At 44.1% G+C, this 17,030-nt stretch overlaps 1 protein-coding gene across 2 annotated transcripts in view; it reads right to left on the bottom strand.

Moving 5' to 3' along the window:
• LOC140716779 (kin of IRRE-like protein 3) overlaps positions 1-15,920 on the bottom strand; it is a 702,588-nt gene extending 686,668 nt beyond the window's left edge. For both annotated transcript variants that reach the window (XM_073029666.1, XM_073029667.1), the window contains exon 1: positions 15,602-15,920. In XM_073029666.1, coding sequence (XP_072885767.1) covers positions 15,602-15,647 — 46 coding nt within the window. In that variant the 5' untranslated portion in view covers positions 15,648-15,920. The remainder of the gene's footprint in view (positions 1-15,601) is intronic.
• Between the last annotated feature and the right edge of the window lie 1,110 nt (positions 15,921-17,030).

The following is a 17,030-nucleotide window of genomic DNA, read 5'->3' as shown; positions in this document are numbered from 1 at the left end:
AAGAGATAATTTGAATAATTATTGTTCGATTATTTGCCAAGTTTAGGATTGGGCTGAAAAATGCAAAAAATAGAGCCAGGTATTTTGGAAGTAAAGTTAAGAAACATTTCTAAATGCAAAATGAGGCTTGGTATATTCTATCTGCAAATAGCAACAGTTGTTAATTTTAAAGTTGGAATTACTAGACTTCTGATGACCAAAGGTACAGGGAAGAGGTAAGTATATGGAGTTAGGTAACAGATCAGCCTCTATATTTTTAATCCCACAACAGGCTTATGGGCTGAATGGTTGAATGGCTAACTGCTGTGTCTGTTTTTCCTTCTGTCAAAGAGCGGCTGAGGATGAAGTGTCCTTAAGGTGGCGGATGAGCTAATGACCCAAATGATGCGGATCAGACAAACTGACAGAATGAGCAACATCACTATTTTCTCTCTGGTCAATTTCTTTTTAAGAAGAGGACTTTGTGTAACAGAACAAAAAATGTAAGAAACAAGCAGCATCTGTGCAAAATAAAACAGTAAATACAGGGCTGAACTGGGAAAGAGAAAAAGCATTGGCTTTCAAGAGTGTGGAGGGTGGGGAGAGTAAAGAGAATATCTCTGACAAGGTGGGACCAAATGAGATGTGAAGCACACTGTTTCTTTGCCTCTGTTATGCATTGATAGGGGAGATGGCTGGTAGGTCAGGCTGTGTGAGAGAGCCCAAACACAAAAGAATATCTCTGTACTGGCCAATTCCAGTACAGAGTGAAAGAAAGAACACATCACTTAATGTTAGAGAATTCAATATTGAGCCTTGCAGACTGAAATGTGCCCAGATGGGAAATGAGGTCCTGTTCCCTCGACCATTATTCTGACAGTGCAGGAGGTCACAGATAGATTTGTCAGAGTGTAAGTGCTTTGGGGAATTGAGGAGGATGCGTGTGCCTCAATGTGCCTTGTCCAACAGGAATATCAGCATTCTGCCTTGCTCTCCAGAATGCATTGGCAGTGTTTGTGTTTCTGATTTATTGTTCAGAGACATCTCCTCCCCATTCCCAATTGTGTCATTGTGAGGTGACTCTTCTTGAATCATGTAAAATATGTTCAATACCTTAAAGGGGCACGAGACACCGACATGTCAATTCACAACTAGGAGGTAGATATATAATGCTTAATAACGACACTTCAGACCCTGCTCAATGAGTCTATTCTTTAGGTGAGCTTGGACACTGTATGCTTGTGGGCTTTTCACGAGGATGAGTGTTATAGCCAAGTCTTCATCCTCACCTGACTTCAAATACATTTGTACTTCCTAGCAGGATTCTTTGATGGTCCTGCCCAAATATTCTATTTACACCTACAATTAAGAACAATAGTATTGCCACACCTACTGCCAAATTGTAATTAGATTAATTCAAGAACTTTTTTTAACTTTCTCTCCTCTGCTCTCATTCACCTCCCTCTATTTACACCTCCTCCAGACAGATCAGCTGTGATTAACAAGTCTGCACTGCCATCACAGTATTATTCCATTTCTGCTGGAATTAGACCATAAGACGATAAAATATAGCAGCAGAATTAGGCTATTCAGTCCATCGAGTCTCCTCCACCATTTCATCGTGGCTGATCCAATTTCCCTCTCGACCCCATTCCCCTGCCTTCTCCCTGTATCATTTCACACCCTGACTAATCAAGAACATTTCAACTTCTGTCTTAAATACACCCAAGGACCTGGCCTGCAGCAACAAATTCCACAGATTTACCACCCTCTGTTTAAAGAAATTCCTCCTCATCTCTGTTCTAAGTGAACGTCCCTCTAGTTTGAGGCTGTGCCCTCTGGTCCTAGACTCCCCTACTATAGGAAACATCCTCTCCACATCCACTCTATCTAAGCCTTTCAACATTCAATAGGTTTCAATGAGATTCCCCTCATTCTTCTATATTCCAGCAAATATACGCCCAGAGCCATGAAAAACTCCTTATACATTAAACTTTTCATTCCTGGAATCATTATCATGAACCTCCTTTGAACCCTCTCCAATTTCAGCACATCCTTTCGAAGATAAGGGGCCCAAAACTACATACAATACTCCAAGTGTGGCCTCACCAGTGCCTTATGAAGCCTCAACATTATATCCTTGATTTTATATTCTAGTCCTCTTGAAGTAAATGTTAGCATTGCATTTGCCTTCCTCACCACCAACTCAAGCTGCAAGTTAACTTTGGGAACCCTGCACGGAGGACTCCCAAGTCCCTTAGCTCCTCTGATTTTTGATTTTTCCATGCATTTAGAAAGTAGTCTATGCTTTTGTTCCTTTACCAAAGTGCATGACCATACACTTCCTGACACTGTATTACATCAGCCATTTCACTGCCCATTCTCCTTGATTGTCTAACTCTTTCTGCAGCTTCCCTGCTTCTTCAACACTACCTGCCCATCCACCTATCTTTATATCATGTGTGAACTTCGTATCATTTGCAAATTGTCCACAAAACAATCAATTCCATCACCAATTTTGTCATATAACATAAAAAGAAGCGGTTCTAACACTAACCCCTGCAGAACACCACTAGTCGCCAGCAGGCAACCAGAAAAGGCTCCATTTATTCCCACTCTTTGCCTCCTGCCAATCAGTTTATGCTTCATCTGTGCTAGTATCTTTCTTGTAACACCATGGGCTCTTATCTTGCTAAGCAGCCTCATGTGTGGCATCTTATCAAAGCCCTTCTGAAAATCCAAGGACACATCATCCACTGATTCTCCTTTGTCTATCCTACTTGTTACGTCAGGCAAGATGTTCCATTAAGGAGACCATGCTGACTTTAGCTTATTTTATCATGTGCCTTCATGTACCCTGAGACCTCATCCTTGCCAATCAACTCCAGCATCTTCCCAAACACTGAGGTCAGGCTAACTGGCCTATAATTTCCTTTCTTCTGCCTCCCTCCATTTTTGAAGAGTGGAGTGACATTTGCAATTTCCCGGTCCTCTGGAACCATGCCAGAATCTAGTGATTCTTGTAGAATCATTACCAATGTCTCCACAATGTCCCTGGCCACTTCCTTCAGAACCCTGGTGTACAGTCCATTTGGTCCAAGTGACCTAAGCACATTCATATCTTTCATCTTTCCAAGCACCTACTCCCTAGTAATAAATTATTGTGCTCAATCTACATCCTGATCCTCACAAGCATACTGCTTGTGCCTTCCATAGTGAAGAGGAAGGCAAAATACTGTACTAGATTGTCCACCAATTCCCTGTCTCTCATTACTACCTCTCCAGCATAATTTTCCAGTGGTCCAATATCTATTCTCGCCTCTCTTTTACTCCTTATATATCTGAGAAAACCTTTGGGATCCTCTTTGATATTATTGATTAGCTTACATTCATATTTCATCCTTTCCCTCTTTATGGCTTTTTTTAGTTGCCTTCTGTTGGTCTTTAAAAGTATCCCAAACCTTTAACTTCCCACTAATGTCTGCTCTATCATATGCCCTCTCTTCTGCTTTTATGCTGTCTTTGACTTCCCTTGTCAGCAACAGTTGCATTATTCTGTCTTTAGAATACTACTTCTTCTTTGGGATTAATCTATCCTGTACCTTCCAAATTGCTCACAGAAACTCCAGCCATTGACGTTCTGCCGTCATACCTGCTAGTGTCCCCTTCCAATCAACTTTGGCCAGCTCTTCTCTCATGTCTCGGTAGTTCCCTTCACTTCACTGTAATACTGATACATCTGACTTGAGTTTCACCCTCTCAAATTGCAGGGCTAAGCCTATCATATTATGATCTCTGTCTCCTAGGTGTTCCTTTACCTTAAGCTTCCAAATCAAATCTGTTTCAATGCACAATCCAGAATATTCCTTCCCCTAGTGGGCTTAACCACAAGCTGCTTTAAAAAACAATCTTGTAGGCATCCTACAAATTTCCCCCTTAGGATCCAGCACCAACCTGATTTTCCCAATCTACCTGCATATTGAAATCCCCCATGACTATTGTAACATTGCCCTTTTGGCATGCTATTTCTATGTCCCATTGTATTTTGTTGACTACATCCTTACTACTGTTTGGGGGTCTGTATATAACTTCTATCGGGGTCTTTTTACCCTTGCAGTTCCTTAGCTCTATGTACAATGATTCAACACCCTCTACACTATGTCACCTCTTTCTAAGGATTTGATTTCATTTTTTACCAACAAAGCAACCCCAACCCCTTTGCCTACTTGCCTGTCCTTTCGATACAACGTGTATCCTTTGATATCATTGAATCACGGGCACCTCCTCTCCATCTCTCACACTTCTCTCTAATTTATAATAGGTTCATGTCTAACAACCTATTGTAATGAAATGTTAATTGTTTTGATCGCTTCATGGATATTTCCTGACCTGCTGAGTATCTCTAGCAAAGCACTATTTTTATTATCTCCTTGTCTTTGTGACTCACTGTTAGATAACTTGTCAACTTACAGGTATCCTTGCACCTATGTTAAATGCCTTCAATAGCCCTATTTCAGATTTGTGAGGGCGTGTGGCATCATTAGGCCTGTCATCTGTTTTTCTGCTCAGGTGAGCATACGAGCAGGATACACTGTGAAGCAAAGTTCTCCAGTATTCTGAGCAAAAATATCTCAACCAGAATATCTGATCATTTATCTCGTTTGCTGTTTGTGGGACTTGCACCGTGCAAAATGGCAGTAATTTTTTTTCATGTGCAAAGTCAGTGAATATGCTTCAAAAAATTTAATGAATCCATTTCATGTTTCAGATTTGCTGAGCATGTGATGTGGCACTTTTTAAATATTTTTTTCTCCAGCACATTGGGTAATGCTGTCTTAGCTTTTTGATATAAATCACTTTAGAAACATGCACTCAAGTGAACTGTTAAGTCAAACGCAATTAAGTTTTATCATGGTACAATCTTCAAAACTCAAATCAATTTTGATGAGTACATTTTAATGAGTCCTGAAATTAATTCACAAGAAAATGAAATTAAAGTTCTATATATTGATACATTTATATCAAAACTTAAAAAAAATTCTTAGAACACAGGGTTTGTGTATGATCAAAATAACATTTGTTCATGTTTAATGAGCACAAAATCAAGAAAAAAGTATAAATTAATCATAGAACCATTCACTACTATAGTGTGTGCTGATTATTAGTAGGGTATGCAGCAAGGGAAATAATGAACCTTAGATGCACTGTTGTGAGGGCTAATGCTAGCTCAACACTTTATTGGCCTGTACATCTGCAAGTATCTCCTTAAAGTGTTAATCACATTCTATTATATTCTGTGAGGAAAGTCATTGCTCCTGTTGGAACGGTGGAGTTTGAAAAAGCTGTTACTGACAAACAGAACAGGAACAGGTTGGGAATTCCAAATTTCTCTTACTCATTAGGAAAAAAAAAGTCTTAGTTTTGTTTAATTTCTAACACTGATTGAAAATCAGGTCCCAGTAGAGGAACAATCTGTCTGTATCTTTTTCATGGAATCCATTTATCACTTAAAACACCTGGATTAGGTCATTCATTCCAACCTTTCTAAACGCAAAGGAGTGCCTACTGTGTATACCAAACTAGTTCTCATCCTCCAATCATTTAAGATCTGCTGGCTATGATACTGCGAAAGTGGCATTCTGCCAGTGAGAAGCCCCAGGAAAATTACATTGGTGTGGAGAGGGCAGGAGGAAATGAAATAGCAATGTTAGAACAAAAATCTCCAAAATCTTGTTCAAGAATTCAATTCACCTCACATTATACAATGGCATCGAATGTTCCCTAACACCCTGCATTTTGTTTTATTCAAAGATGATTAGAGGAATAAAGTAACACAGAGCAACTTTTATTCATTACTCCATATAAAATCACTACATTTAAGGGGTTATTAAAATCAAGACAGCTCTGACAAAAAAGGGCAGAGAGAATTCTTTGTACTTCAGAATCATTGAAAATAAATATGCCTATGCATTATAGATTTGATTAAAATTCAAAATTGTCCTTAATATTTCTGCTGTTTTATAATGCCATAGTTTTATTTTTTTTTATTCTCAGGATGACATACCTCAAATCGGTTTTATAGAACATTGCAAAAGATTTGATTAAAATTTGTATGGATTCTGATGAGACAGTTATAAATATTTCATTACGAGGTCTTGGACTAATTCAAACTGACATGTAAAATAGTGTGGAATCCTCTTGAGGAGCAAGTTTTAGCCCAAGGCAAGGCAAGACTGCTGTGGGATGAGACACTGAGAATCTGAGAGAAGCAGATTGCCGGGATTAGTGGATTAGAGGCAGGGATTAGTGGATTAGAGGAAGTATTATTGCTGGAGGAAGAGAGCAGCTGTTGGAGATCTTGCAGTCTTGATCCGGTCACTCAGTCACTGATCTGCCTCATCCCTTTTCATCACCGCTAACACAACCAAGATCACACAGAAAGCCCACTGTAAACCCTTTGCAATAGTCACCATTAACTGTGCTATATCTGAGAGCTCCACCTTGTCTCTCCCCATTCTCCCAACATTTACTACAATTTATATACGATGCAAGCCATCTTGCTGTTTGTTTGCTTATCAAGCTTGAAAGCTTGTTTACAGATATCTCAACCTTATGCTTGTATGTATGTGTGTGTGCATGTGCAACTGTCTACCTGTGTTGCTCACTGCATTTGAAGTAGATGCAGTGGGTAAGTTAATGACCAGCGGCCAGAGTTGGGACTATTTAAATACCACCATGACTGCTGGTGAAATTAAGTTCAAGTAATTGAATAAAAATTTTTTTAAAAATTGAAGAAATTATCTCAGTATCTATGAAACTGCTGAAGTGTCACTAATTTCCTGCATTCTTGCTCTCATTCCCCTCACTTATTGGACAGAGTTGCCCGGGTCAGCACCTTCCTCCCTGCAGCCTTCACATTCAGCAAATCATCCTTCGCAACTTCTGACAGCTCCAACAAGATTCTGCCACCAGAAACACACACCCCTCTCCTCCCCTTTCAGCATTGTGAAGGAATTACTCTTTGTGATTCCCTAGTGCGCTCTTCCATCCCTGCCTAATACTCCCCGCACTTTCTCATGTATCCAAGAGGTGATTCGTCTGTCCTTTCATCTCCTCCGTACCCAACATCCAGGGACCCAAATGCTTTCCAGTTGACCCCATGATTAATTTTCATTTCTTCCAGTCCCATGTCCTGTATTTGGTGTTCACAATGTGGTCTCCTCTATACTGAAGAAACCAAACATATAGATTGGGTCAGAGTTATATTGTAGAATTATACACCAAGTAGATTGGCCCTTCAGACCAACTTGTCTATGTCAAACAAGCTTCCTACTTAAACTAGACCCATTTGTCTGTGTTTAGAACATATCCCTGTTAACCTTTACTATCCATGTACCTGTCCAAATATCCGTGTAAGTTTTTTCTGCACCTTCTGTAGCTGAATCCCCATGGTTCCTGTAGCATGGTAACCAGAACTGCACCGAGTACTCCATGTGTACTCTCACCAACATCTTGACATCCCAACTCCTGTACTCAATATTCTAAATGATGATGGCAAGCATGCCATATGCCTTCAGTATAACCCTGTCTACCTGTGCATGATCAGGTCCCTGTCCCAGCTCCCTGTCATTCATGGTTAGGTCCTACCCTGCTTTACCTTCCCAAAATGCATTACTTTGAATGCATTAACTTCAATCTGCCATTTCTTCACCACTTTCCTAGTGAGCTGCAATGAACCAGATTTGATTAGGGAGCTTTAAGTTAAAGAAAGTGTCAGGAGGCAGTGATTATATCTTAGCATTCATTCTGCAGTTTGAGAGGAAGAATATGAAGTCAGATGTATCAGTATTACAGTGGAGTCAAGGGAAATACAGAGGCATGAGAGAGGAGATGGCCACAATTAGTTGGAAAGGAACACTAGCAAGCTTGACGACAGAACAACAAAGGCTGGAGTTTCTGGGAGAATTATGGAAGATGCAGCATTGATATGTCTCAAAGATGAAGTATTCTAAAGGGAGGATAAGGCAACTGTAGCTGACAAGGGAAGTCAAAGACAGCATAAAAGTAAAAGAGAGCAAATATAATAGAGCAAAAATTATAGACAATAGGTGCAGAAGTAGACCATTCGGCCCTTCGAGCCTGCACCGCCATTTTGAGATCATGGCTGATCAATTACTATCAATACCCGGTTCCTGCCTTGTCCCCATATCCCTTGATTCCCCTATCCATAAGATACCTATCTAGCTCCTTCTTGAAAGCATCCAGAGAATTGGCCTCCACTACCTTCCGAGGCAGTGCATTCCAGACCCCCACAACTCTCTGGGAGAAGAAGTTTTTCCTTAACTCTGTCCTAAATGACCTACCCCTTATTCTCAAACCATGCCCTCTGGTACTGGACTCTCCCAGCATCTGGAACATATTTCCTGCCTCTATCTTGTCCAATCCCTTAATAATCTTATATGTTGCAATCAGATCCCCTCTCAATCTCCTTAATTCCAGCGTGTAATTAGAGGGAAATCAAAGGATTGGGAAACTTTTAAGAACGGGAAACTTTTAAGAACCAACAGAAGGCAACTAAAAAAGCCAGAAGGAGAGAAAAGATGAAATATGAAAGTGAGCTAGTAAACAATATAAAAGAGGATACAAGTATTTTTCAGATATATAAAGAGTAAAAGAGAGGCAAGAGTGGATATTAGACAGGTGAAAAACGATGCTGGAGCAGTAGTAATGGGGACAAAGAGTTGGCAGACAAACATAATAAGTATTTCCTGTCAGCCTTCACTGTAGAAGGCACTAGCAGTATGCATGAAATTCAAGAATGTCAGGGGACAGAAGCGAGTGTAGTTGCGATTACTAAGGAGAAGGTGCTTGTAAAGCTGAAAGGTCTGATGGTAAGTAAGTCATCTGGACCAGATGGACTACACCCCAGGGTTCTGAAAGAGGTCGCTAGATTCTGGAATGATTCCAGAGGATTAGAAGATTGCAAATGTCACTCCACTCTTTAAGAAGGGAGGGAGGCAAAAGAAAGGAAATTATAGGCCAGTTAGCTTGACCTCAGTGATTGGCAAAATTTTGGAGTCTATTATTAAAGATGAGGCTACAGGGTACTTGGAGGCGCATGATAAAATAGATCAAAGTCAGCATGGTTTCCTTCAAGGGAAGTCTTGCCTGACAACTCTGTTGGAATTCTTTGAGGAAATAATAGGCAGGATAGACAAAAGAGAGTCAGTGGATATTGGTTACTTGAATTTTAAGAAGGCATTTGACAAGGCGTCGCACATGAGGCTACTTAGCAAGATAAGAGCCCATGGTATTACAGGAAAGATATTGGCATGGACAGAAGGTTAGCTGACTGTCAGGAGACAATGAGTGGGAATAAAAGGAGCCTTTACTGGTTGGCTGCCGGTCACTAGTGGTGTTCTGCAGGGGTTGGCATTGGGACCGCTACTTTTCACGTTATATGTCAATGTTTGGATGACAGAATAGATGGTTTTGTGGCCAGGTTTGAGGACAATTCTAAGACAGGTGGAGGAGCAGGTATTGCTGAGGAAGCAGGAAATCTGCAGAAGGACTTGGGCAGTTTGAGAGAATGGGCAAAGAAGTGGCAGGTGGAATATAGTGTAGGAAAGTGTATGGTCATACATTTTGGTAGAGGAATAAAGGCATAAACTATTTTCTAAACAAGAATAAAATACAAAAATCAGAGGTGCAAAGGGACCAGGGAGTCAATGTGCAAGATTCCCTGAAGGTTAACTTGTAGGTTGAGTTGATGGTAAGGAAGGCAAATGCAATGTTTGCATTTATTTTGAGAGGACGAGAATATAAGAGCAAGGATGTAAGACTGAGGCTTTATAAGGCATTAGTTAGACTGGACTTTAAGTATTGTGAGCAGTTTTGGGCCCCTTATCTAAGAAAAGATGTGCTGACATTGTAGAGAACCCAGAGGAGGTTCAAGAGAATGATTATGGGAATGAAAGGCTTAAAATATAAGGAATGTTTGATGGCTCTAGGCCTGTACTTGCTGGAGTTTAGAAGAATAAGGGGGTTCTTATTGAAACCTATCAAATATTGAAAGGCCAAGATAGAGTGGATCTGGAGAGGATGCTTCCTATTGTGGGTGAGTCTAGGACCAGAGGGCACAGCCTCAGAATAGAGGGATGTAGATTTAGAACGGAGATGAAGAGGAATTAGCTAAGGAGTGGTGAATCTGTGGAATTCATTGCCATAGACTGCTGTGGATGCCTCGTTATTGGGTGTAGTCAAAGTAGGGGTTAATATATTCTTGATTAGTCAGAGTGTGGAAGGATACAGGGAGAAGGCAGGAGAATGGGGTTGAGAAAGATAATAAATCAGCCATAATAAAATGGCAGAGCAGACTCAAGGGACTGATATGCCTAATTCTGCTCCAGTACTTTATAAATTTATGATCTTATGGACTAAGATTCAAGATTGTTTAATTTCCAGTACACAAGTGTAAAGGAGAATGAAATAATTGTTACTCCAGATTCGATGCAGTGCAGAAAAAAAAACACAAAATAAAGAACACATTAATTTCAAAAAACACCAATAAATATAAATACTTAAGATAGCTAATATACATAGATTGATTGTATGTCCATAAAGTGATACTAGGCACATAAGGCGACTTACGTACATAAGGTGACTCTGACAGGAAATGGTAAATTCGTGGTGTTAAGTGGGTGGAGGTGTTGATCAGACTTACTGCTTGGGGGAAAGTAACTGTTTTTGAGTCTGATGGCCCTGGCGTGGACTGGGAGAAATAGTCCATAAGCAGGGTGGGTGTGATCCTTCATGATGTTGCTGGCCTTTTTCTAGCACCTTTCTGTATATATGTCCGTGTTGGGGGTAGGCTGGTGTCGGTGGTGTGTGGGCAGTTTGAACTACTTGTTGCAACACCTTCCTCTCCACCGCAGCACAGTTTCTATACCATGCAGCGATGCAGTCATCCTGTTGTAATCTTAGAAAACCTTCTTCACTGCGCACTATACCGTAAGTTTTGGTATTACCCACAGATTTACTAATCATGCACCTATAATGTACAGAACTGTATATGACAAACAGCAGGGGAGTCGGCACCAATCCCTGTTGCATACCACTGGATGACGGCTTTGCCGAGTGCGTATGCTCATTCAACAGGAGTGAGCGGAGTTTCCGGTGACCTGCCGCATTAATTCTCCACCCCTCTTCCACTCTGGACTGCTGCATCTGGCCTTCTGCACTGTTATAACGATACATGTTTGGCCAACAACGCCTCACCTTCTATCTGAGCATGCTGCAGCCTTCAGAACACAATTTTGAACTCCACAACTTCAGGTAACTCTTTCTGTCCGGATCAGAACAGGCTGTTCCTGTCTATCATCCATGTAGTATAGCATTTTTATTATTCTGTTTGTGGGTTTTGGCCTTTCCCATAATACCATCATTTGCAACGCTTTACACTGACAAAAAAAAACAATGCATTCCTCATTGTCTCCATTAGCTCTTTCAGTTTTACCCTATCACAGCTAATCCCTTTCTTTCACCCACCTTCTCAGCAACGTTAAACAAACTTGATCTTTCCCTTATCCCAGTCCTGGCATAAAACCCTGGACCTGAAATATCAGCTCTTTCTCCACAGATGCTGAATGACCTACTGAGTGTTGCCAGAATATTGTTTTAATATTGTTAAAAACTTATCTAGTTCACTAACATGCTTGAGTAGGCAAACCTGCCATCCTTACTCAGTCTGACCTACATGTAATTCTAGACCCTCTGAAGCTATTGACTCTTATCTGCATCTGCAAATGGACAACAAATGCCAGCATTACCAGAGATAGCTACATCCGGTAAATGACTCACTCAAAACCTTTCCCCCCCCCCCCTCCATCTTTATGAAATCTCTGTGGGTAAATATATTGGTCACTGACTGCAGGAGCTGGGTGTTGCTGGCAAGGCCTGTGTCCATTGCCTATCACAAGCTTACCTTAGTCCAGTGAATGTTTCATTGGAACAGAACAGAGGGTAGTGGGGAATCAAATAGATTAGTGTGGGTCAAGAATCACACTCTGATTATACCTGGCTTGCTTTTTGCCCACGTGGTTCCATATTATCTCAACAAACAGCAGCTTTGGTGGAAATTCATTACAGATCCTCAGACTCTCATGGTGAGATCTGAACTCAGGGCCTGCGGATCATTGGTTGAGCTCTGTGGAGTGCCCTAGCCCCTCCACCAGTTCCTACTGCAACATCTTACCACGCACACATTAAACCCACTGGATCTCTCACCCCTCTTCCCCCATTTGGTTCCACCTGTCCGTCACTTCTCCCTGAACGTCATGGAGCGATAGAGCACTGCAGCACAAACACAGGCCTTTTGGCCCATCTAGTCTGTGCCAAACTATTATTCTGCCTAGTCCCATAGATCTGCATGTGGACCATAGATGGTCCCATTATCACCTTCCTTACTTAGCAGAACCCAGTACCTGGTATCCTTTGTTTCTGCTTATCACCACCCAGTCTCAGTCTCCATCTTCGCCCTAGTAGCTAAGGTGGATAGAACTGGGGGGTGGGGAGAGACACTCACCAGACATGACTACTGATGCACCCCCCCCCAGTGGTCGTTATTGGATGTCACCAGCTTTGGTGCTCTTTGGAGAGAGTTGTCTTGAATTCTACTGCCTCCAAACTGCCTTGGTGACAACATCTGGGAGGCAGTGAGGGTTGTCTTGGGTTACTGTCACCCCTTTTCTCCCCCAACCTCACTCCATCAGCCTTTTTGTTTTGTTTGTCTGCTTCTGCCAATCCTGCCTCTGCCTCACTACTCCACCACTTCCAGATGGCTCCATCTGTCTGTTACCCCCCCACCTCTCCTCGGTCCACCAATCACCTCTGCCCCTTCCCCCTATCACCCTCTTGATACGCCTCTCCCCAACACCGTCCTTTTGCAGGGTCACTTCCGCAGACGTTGCTCAACCTGTTGGTTCCTCCAGCCGATCGTTCATTGGTTGAAAATACGGTCGGCTGCCTCGCACAGTCAAATAGCCTCCTTGCATTGCTCTCGGGTTCCCTCCGGGTAAACAACTACCTGACTTAAAGTGCGGACGAACACCAAGCGTTGCTGTACCGGTGTCCATCGCTTTCGGGAAGAGCGAAGGTAACATTAGAAGAGCTCCCGGCACACTCTGCATCATATACCGCCCGTTAGGGCTCGGTGTAAGAACAACCTTTGTCCGCACTCCACAACCGCGAAACGCGGCCCCCAGAGCGCTGGAGTTGGTGCGTAGTGTAATGGGCAATTCCTCTCTCTCGGGCGGTAGGAGCGGCTACAGTGAACGGGAGAGGCACTGTTAGCCTCGCCGCCGAGTCTCACACCCCCGCTACTTCACTGACGGAGGCCGGTGCCGGGATTCCTCACAGATCTCATTGATTCCTGTCTCCCAGTACCAATTCCTGTCGACATACAGATGGCACAGTTTATGTATTGGTCCGTGTATACTAAATATGCAATGTACTTACATTGAACACAGTCTGTGTACCGGTGCGCATATGTATACATTGGATATGGTCTGTGTCCCAGTCTGTGCATGGGCATGGTCTGTATAACCGTCTGTGTACGATAGACACGACCTGTGTACTGTATTTGCAAACTGGACACTGTATACACCGGGCATGGCCTGTGTACCAGTTTGTGAACGCTGGACACGGTCTGTTGTACACTGGATCGCAGTACCACCGACTGCTCCGTGTGATCTCACCTGTTCAGGTGGTCAGGTTAGACCTTCGCTATTGCCTCCGCTTGACTTGTGGAAAAGCCGGGAGAGACACGCTGGCACACACCTGGGGTCCAGCATCCGGCAGCCGGCGCTCACTGCTCCCTTAACAGGGACCTGGATCAGCGGCTGCAGCCCGCTGGTGTGTGTGTGTTTGTGTAGGCACCGTTTCAGCCATGGACAGCTCCCAACCACAGACACATACAGTGTGACCAGATGTAACGTCGGCCCTCTGCATTCCGAGCTTTGCACGGTCAGCCCAGCGCAATTTACCAGCTCCCAGTCGTCACGGTGGCCGACACGGGAAGTAGGGATGTCCCAGATCACTCGGCAAGCCCTCCGCTGTCCTACCCGCCCTCGGGAATTTGCTGCCTCTCACCCCCGCTTTCTCCACTTTAAATGTCAGTGAACGAGCTGGCCACGCGGACGAGAGATTTATTACAATTCTCCCCACTCCCACTGCTGTTCTGGGACTCTGTGGGACAATGCCTGAAGGAGCCGCGGGAACATCGAAATCCAGCCGCAGGCAGCGCGGCGGAGAAGCGGCTGGCGCTCTCTTCCAGCGCCCGCTCTTCTGCGCAAACTTGGTTCGCTGCGCACGGAGGGAACCACTTGTACTCCGCAAGCCAACACACTCACTTAGTTCCCTCTCTTGTCACCCGCTACAGTAATAAGGAGGACACATCGGCCAATACGAAACTCATAAGGGGAGCATGTTGGTAAATAGCTCGGTCCTGCCAATGTACACGGATCGATACCCAGACTCTCTCCAGTGTGCACAGTCAGTGTTCATTAACTGAAACACGGACTGCCCAGCGTTCGCCTCCACTGATCCAGAACGTGCCCGGTGTACACAGACTGACATTCAGCACACACCCCGCTCAGTGCCAGTAACCACTCCCAGGCGAGTGGAGACCCATTTCAGACTGAGCTCCAACCCCAGCATGAACACAGACACATAGATTATCCATCCCCAGCGGATGCAGCTCCCGCACACACCATACCCAATAGTAACTGGTAGATATACAGATAATACACAGGGTGAACAGAATGGTACACAAACTACATCCAGTATACACAAACTGACACGCACACCAAATCCAGCGAGTAGAAAACCCAGTGTATACAGAGACTCTGTCCATTGTACAGTCTACCTTCCCAGCGGACACACACTATTCTATACAGACTCCAGCATATACCGACCATCTCCACTGTACACGAGGCTGGCATACAGGCCATATACAGTGTACGTAAACTGACACAGACTACCCCAGCGTACACAGACACCATACGTACTGTAGTCAGTGTACACAAACTGATACACACCAAACAGCATACACAGCCTGATATGCAAACTGCATCCTCTGTACACAAACTGGTATGCAGACCGTGTTCGCTGTAGTCAGGCTAACAGTCACTCTCCGCTGACTACTGGAGACTCAGACCTTGATTTCAGAACCGTCTCCCATCTTTTCCTCGAGGTCCCAGTCTGCTCGCGGGGAACCCCGAAAGTGAAATCGACAAGTTGTGAGGACATCGAGAGGCTGAAACGGTGCTAATGAGTGTCAAGCCTTGTCCTCTGAGACACCTGAGCGGGTCAAACCCAGGAGAGAAGGCTTGCCAGCACAAAACTAACACGTTCTTCCCCAAACACACACACATTACAGTAACAGCCTGCTCCTGTCTGCAGGGCAGGCGAAGAAGTGAACGATACCGTACAAACCAGAGCCACAAGTCCTCATAAGCCACGGCAAATCATCCGCTGAAATCACAGGAGAAACAGGCATTGCAGGCAATGACAGGGAGAATAAGCAAAATTAAAGAAAATGTAAAATCCAACCAGAGGCTGTTACCTTCCCCGAGGAGCAGAGCGACCAGCAGCGGGAGCAGGGGGTTCATAGCCTGCAGTACGGAGTTACCGCTCCACCGCTGTCTGCAGGGCGACCGGACCGAGCTTCCCCTGTCTGATCCCTCGGCGCTCGCTGCTCCCTGGTTACCGCGCTTCTCTCTTCGCTGTCCCGCTCCTTCCTCCGCTCAGCACCAGCTCTTCTCTGAGAGTCATTCGGATCCAGCGCTTCTACAGGCAACAACTCCGCCCACAGCGGCAGCCCGGCACCCAACAACAGGCAGCAGAGCGTCCACGGCTGACCAGTGTCTTCGCCACAGCCGCACTCACCCCGCCAGCACCTGGCGCAGGACAGTGGACCAATACCCCAGCACAGGGCAATGGAGCTTTACCCCGTCACAGGGAACTGACTGATACCTCATCACAGATGCCCCACCTCAAAGCTATGAGCCCAATACCCCACCATAGGGGCAGTAAATCATTACCTCAATATAGAACAATAGAGTCAACACCCCAACACAGGGTAAAAGACCCAATAGCTAATTACAGGGCAACGGACCCAAAAGTCTACCACAGAGCATTGGAGCAATAAAACAGCTCCAATGGAGCCAATATCCCACTATAGGGTAGTGGACCAATTTCCTGCCTTGGGGCAACACAAACACCCTGGTAAAGGGTACCTAGGAGAGGACAACACACCCTGTCAATACACATTGGACAATAATGCTGATTCACTCAAGACAGGACTGCAACCCAGAGGGCAACGAACCAAGAACAGAGCCATACCCTCAGTGCAGAGCAGTCTGTACTCCATAAACTTCAATGGAATGGAATACCCCAGAGGTGTCACAACACCCCCAAAGACAGCATGACCATGAAATCACAGCACTAGTATCGTTGAATCACTGGACTTGTGATTCAGAGGCCCAGGCTAAAAATCCAGGGTTCTGGAGTTCAAATACCACACAACACCTGTCAAAATTTAAATTCAGATTGGACAATTAGGAGTAGGCAATCAATGCTGGCCTCATCAATGAGGCCTTAACCCTAAACTTGTCCCCTCAACTATCCCTTAAAGAAGGCAGTGCTACAAATAATCTACATTTCCAATCAACATCCACATTCAAGGGACAATGAATAGCTGCACATATAAATGCTGCAGATGTTAACAAGGCCAGCAACTGATGCAGGGCTCCCTTTGCACCCCCAAATTTAGCAGAGATTAATTATGTATTTACACCCATCCAGAGCCCAACATGGGGAAGCACATCTCAACCTAAAAACTTGGCAAAGTCAATATGCAAGAGAAGATAAACACTAGTTCCAGCTGCTCCTCAGAGTAGGGGAAGGCAAGTTATTGGCCCTGCAACTGGTTTAGTGCCATGTCGAAACCCAGGCCAGGGCAGTCCTACACACCCACACACAACCATTCCTCA

The sequence above is a fragment of the Hemitrygon akajei genome, chromosome 26 (genome assembly GCF_048418815.1).
Source record: "Hemitrygon akajei chromosome 26, sHemAka1.3, whole genome shotgun sequence".
In the NCBI taxonomy this organism is placed as follows: domain Eukaryota; kingdom Metazoa; phylum Chordata; class Chondrichthyes; order Myliobatiformes; family Dasyatidae; genus Hemitrygon; species Hemitrygon akajei.
Note: the sequence above shows the minus strand (reverse complement) of the source record. Positions and strands in the feature narration are given on the sequence as shown.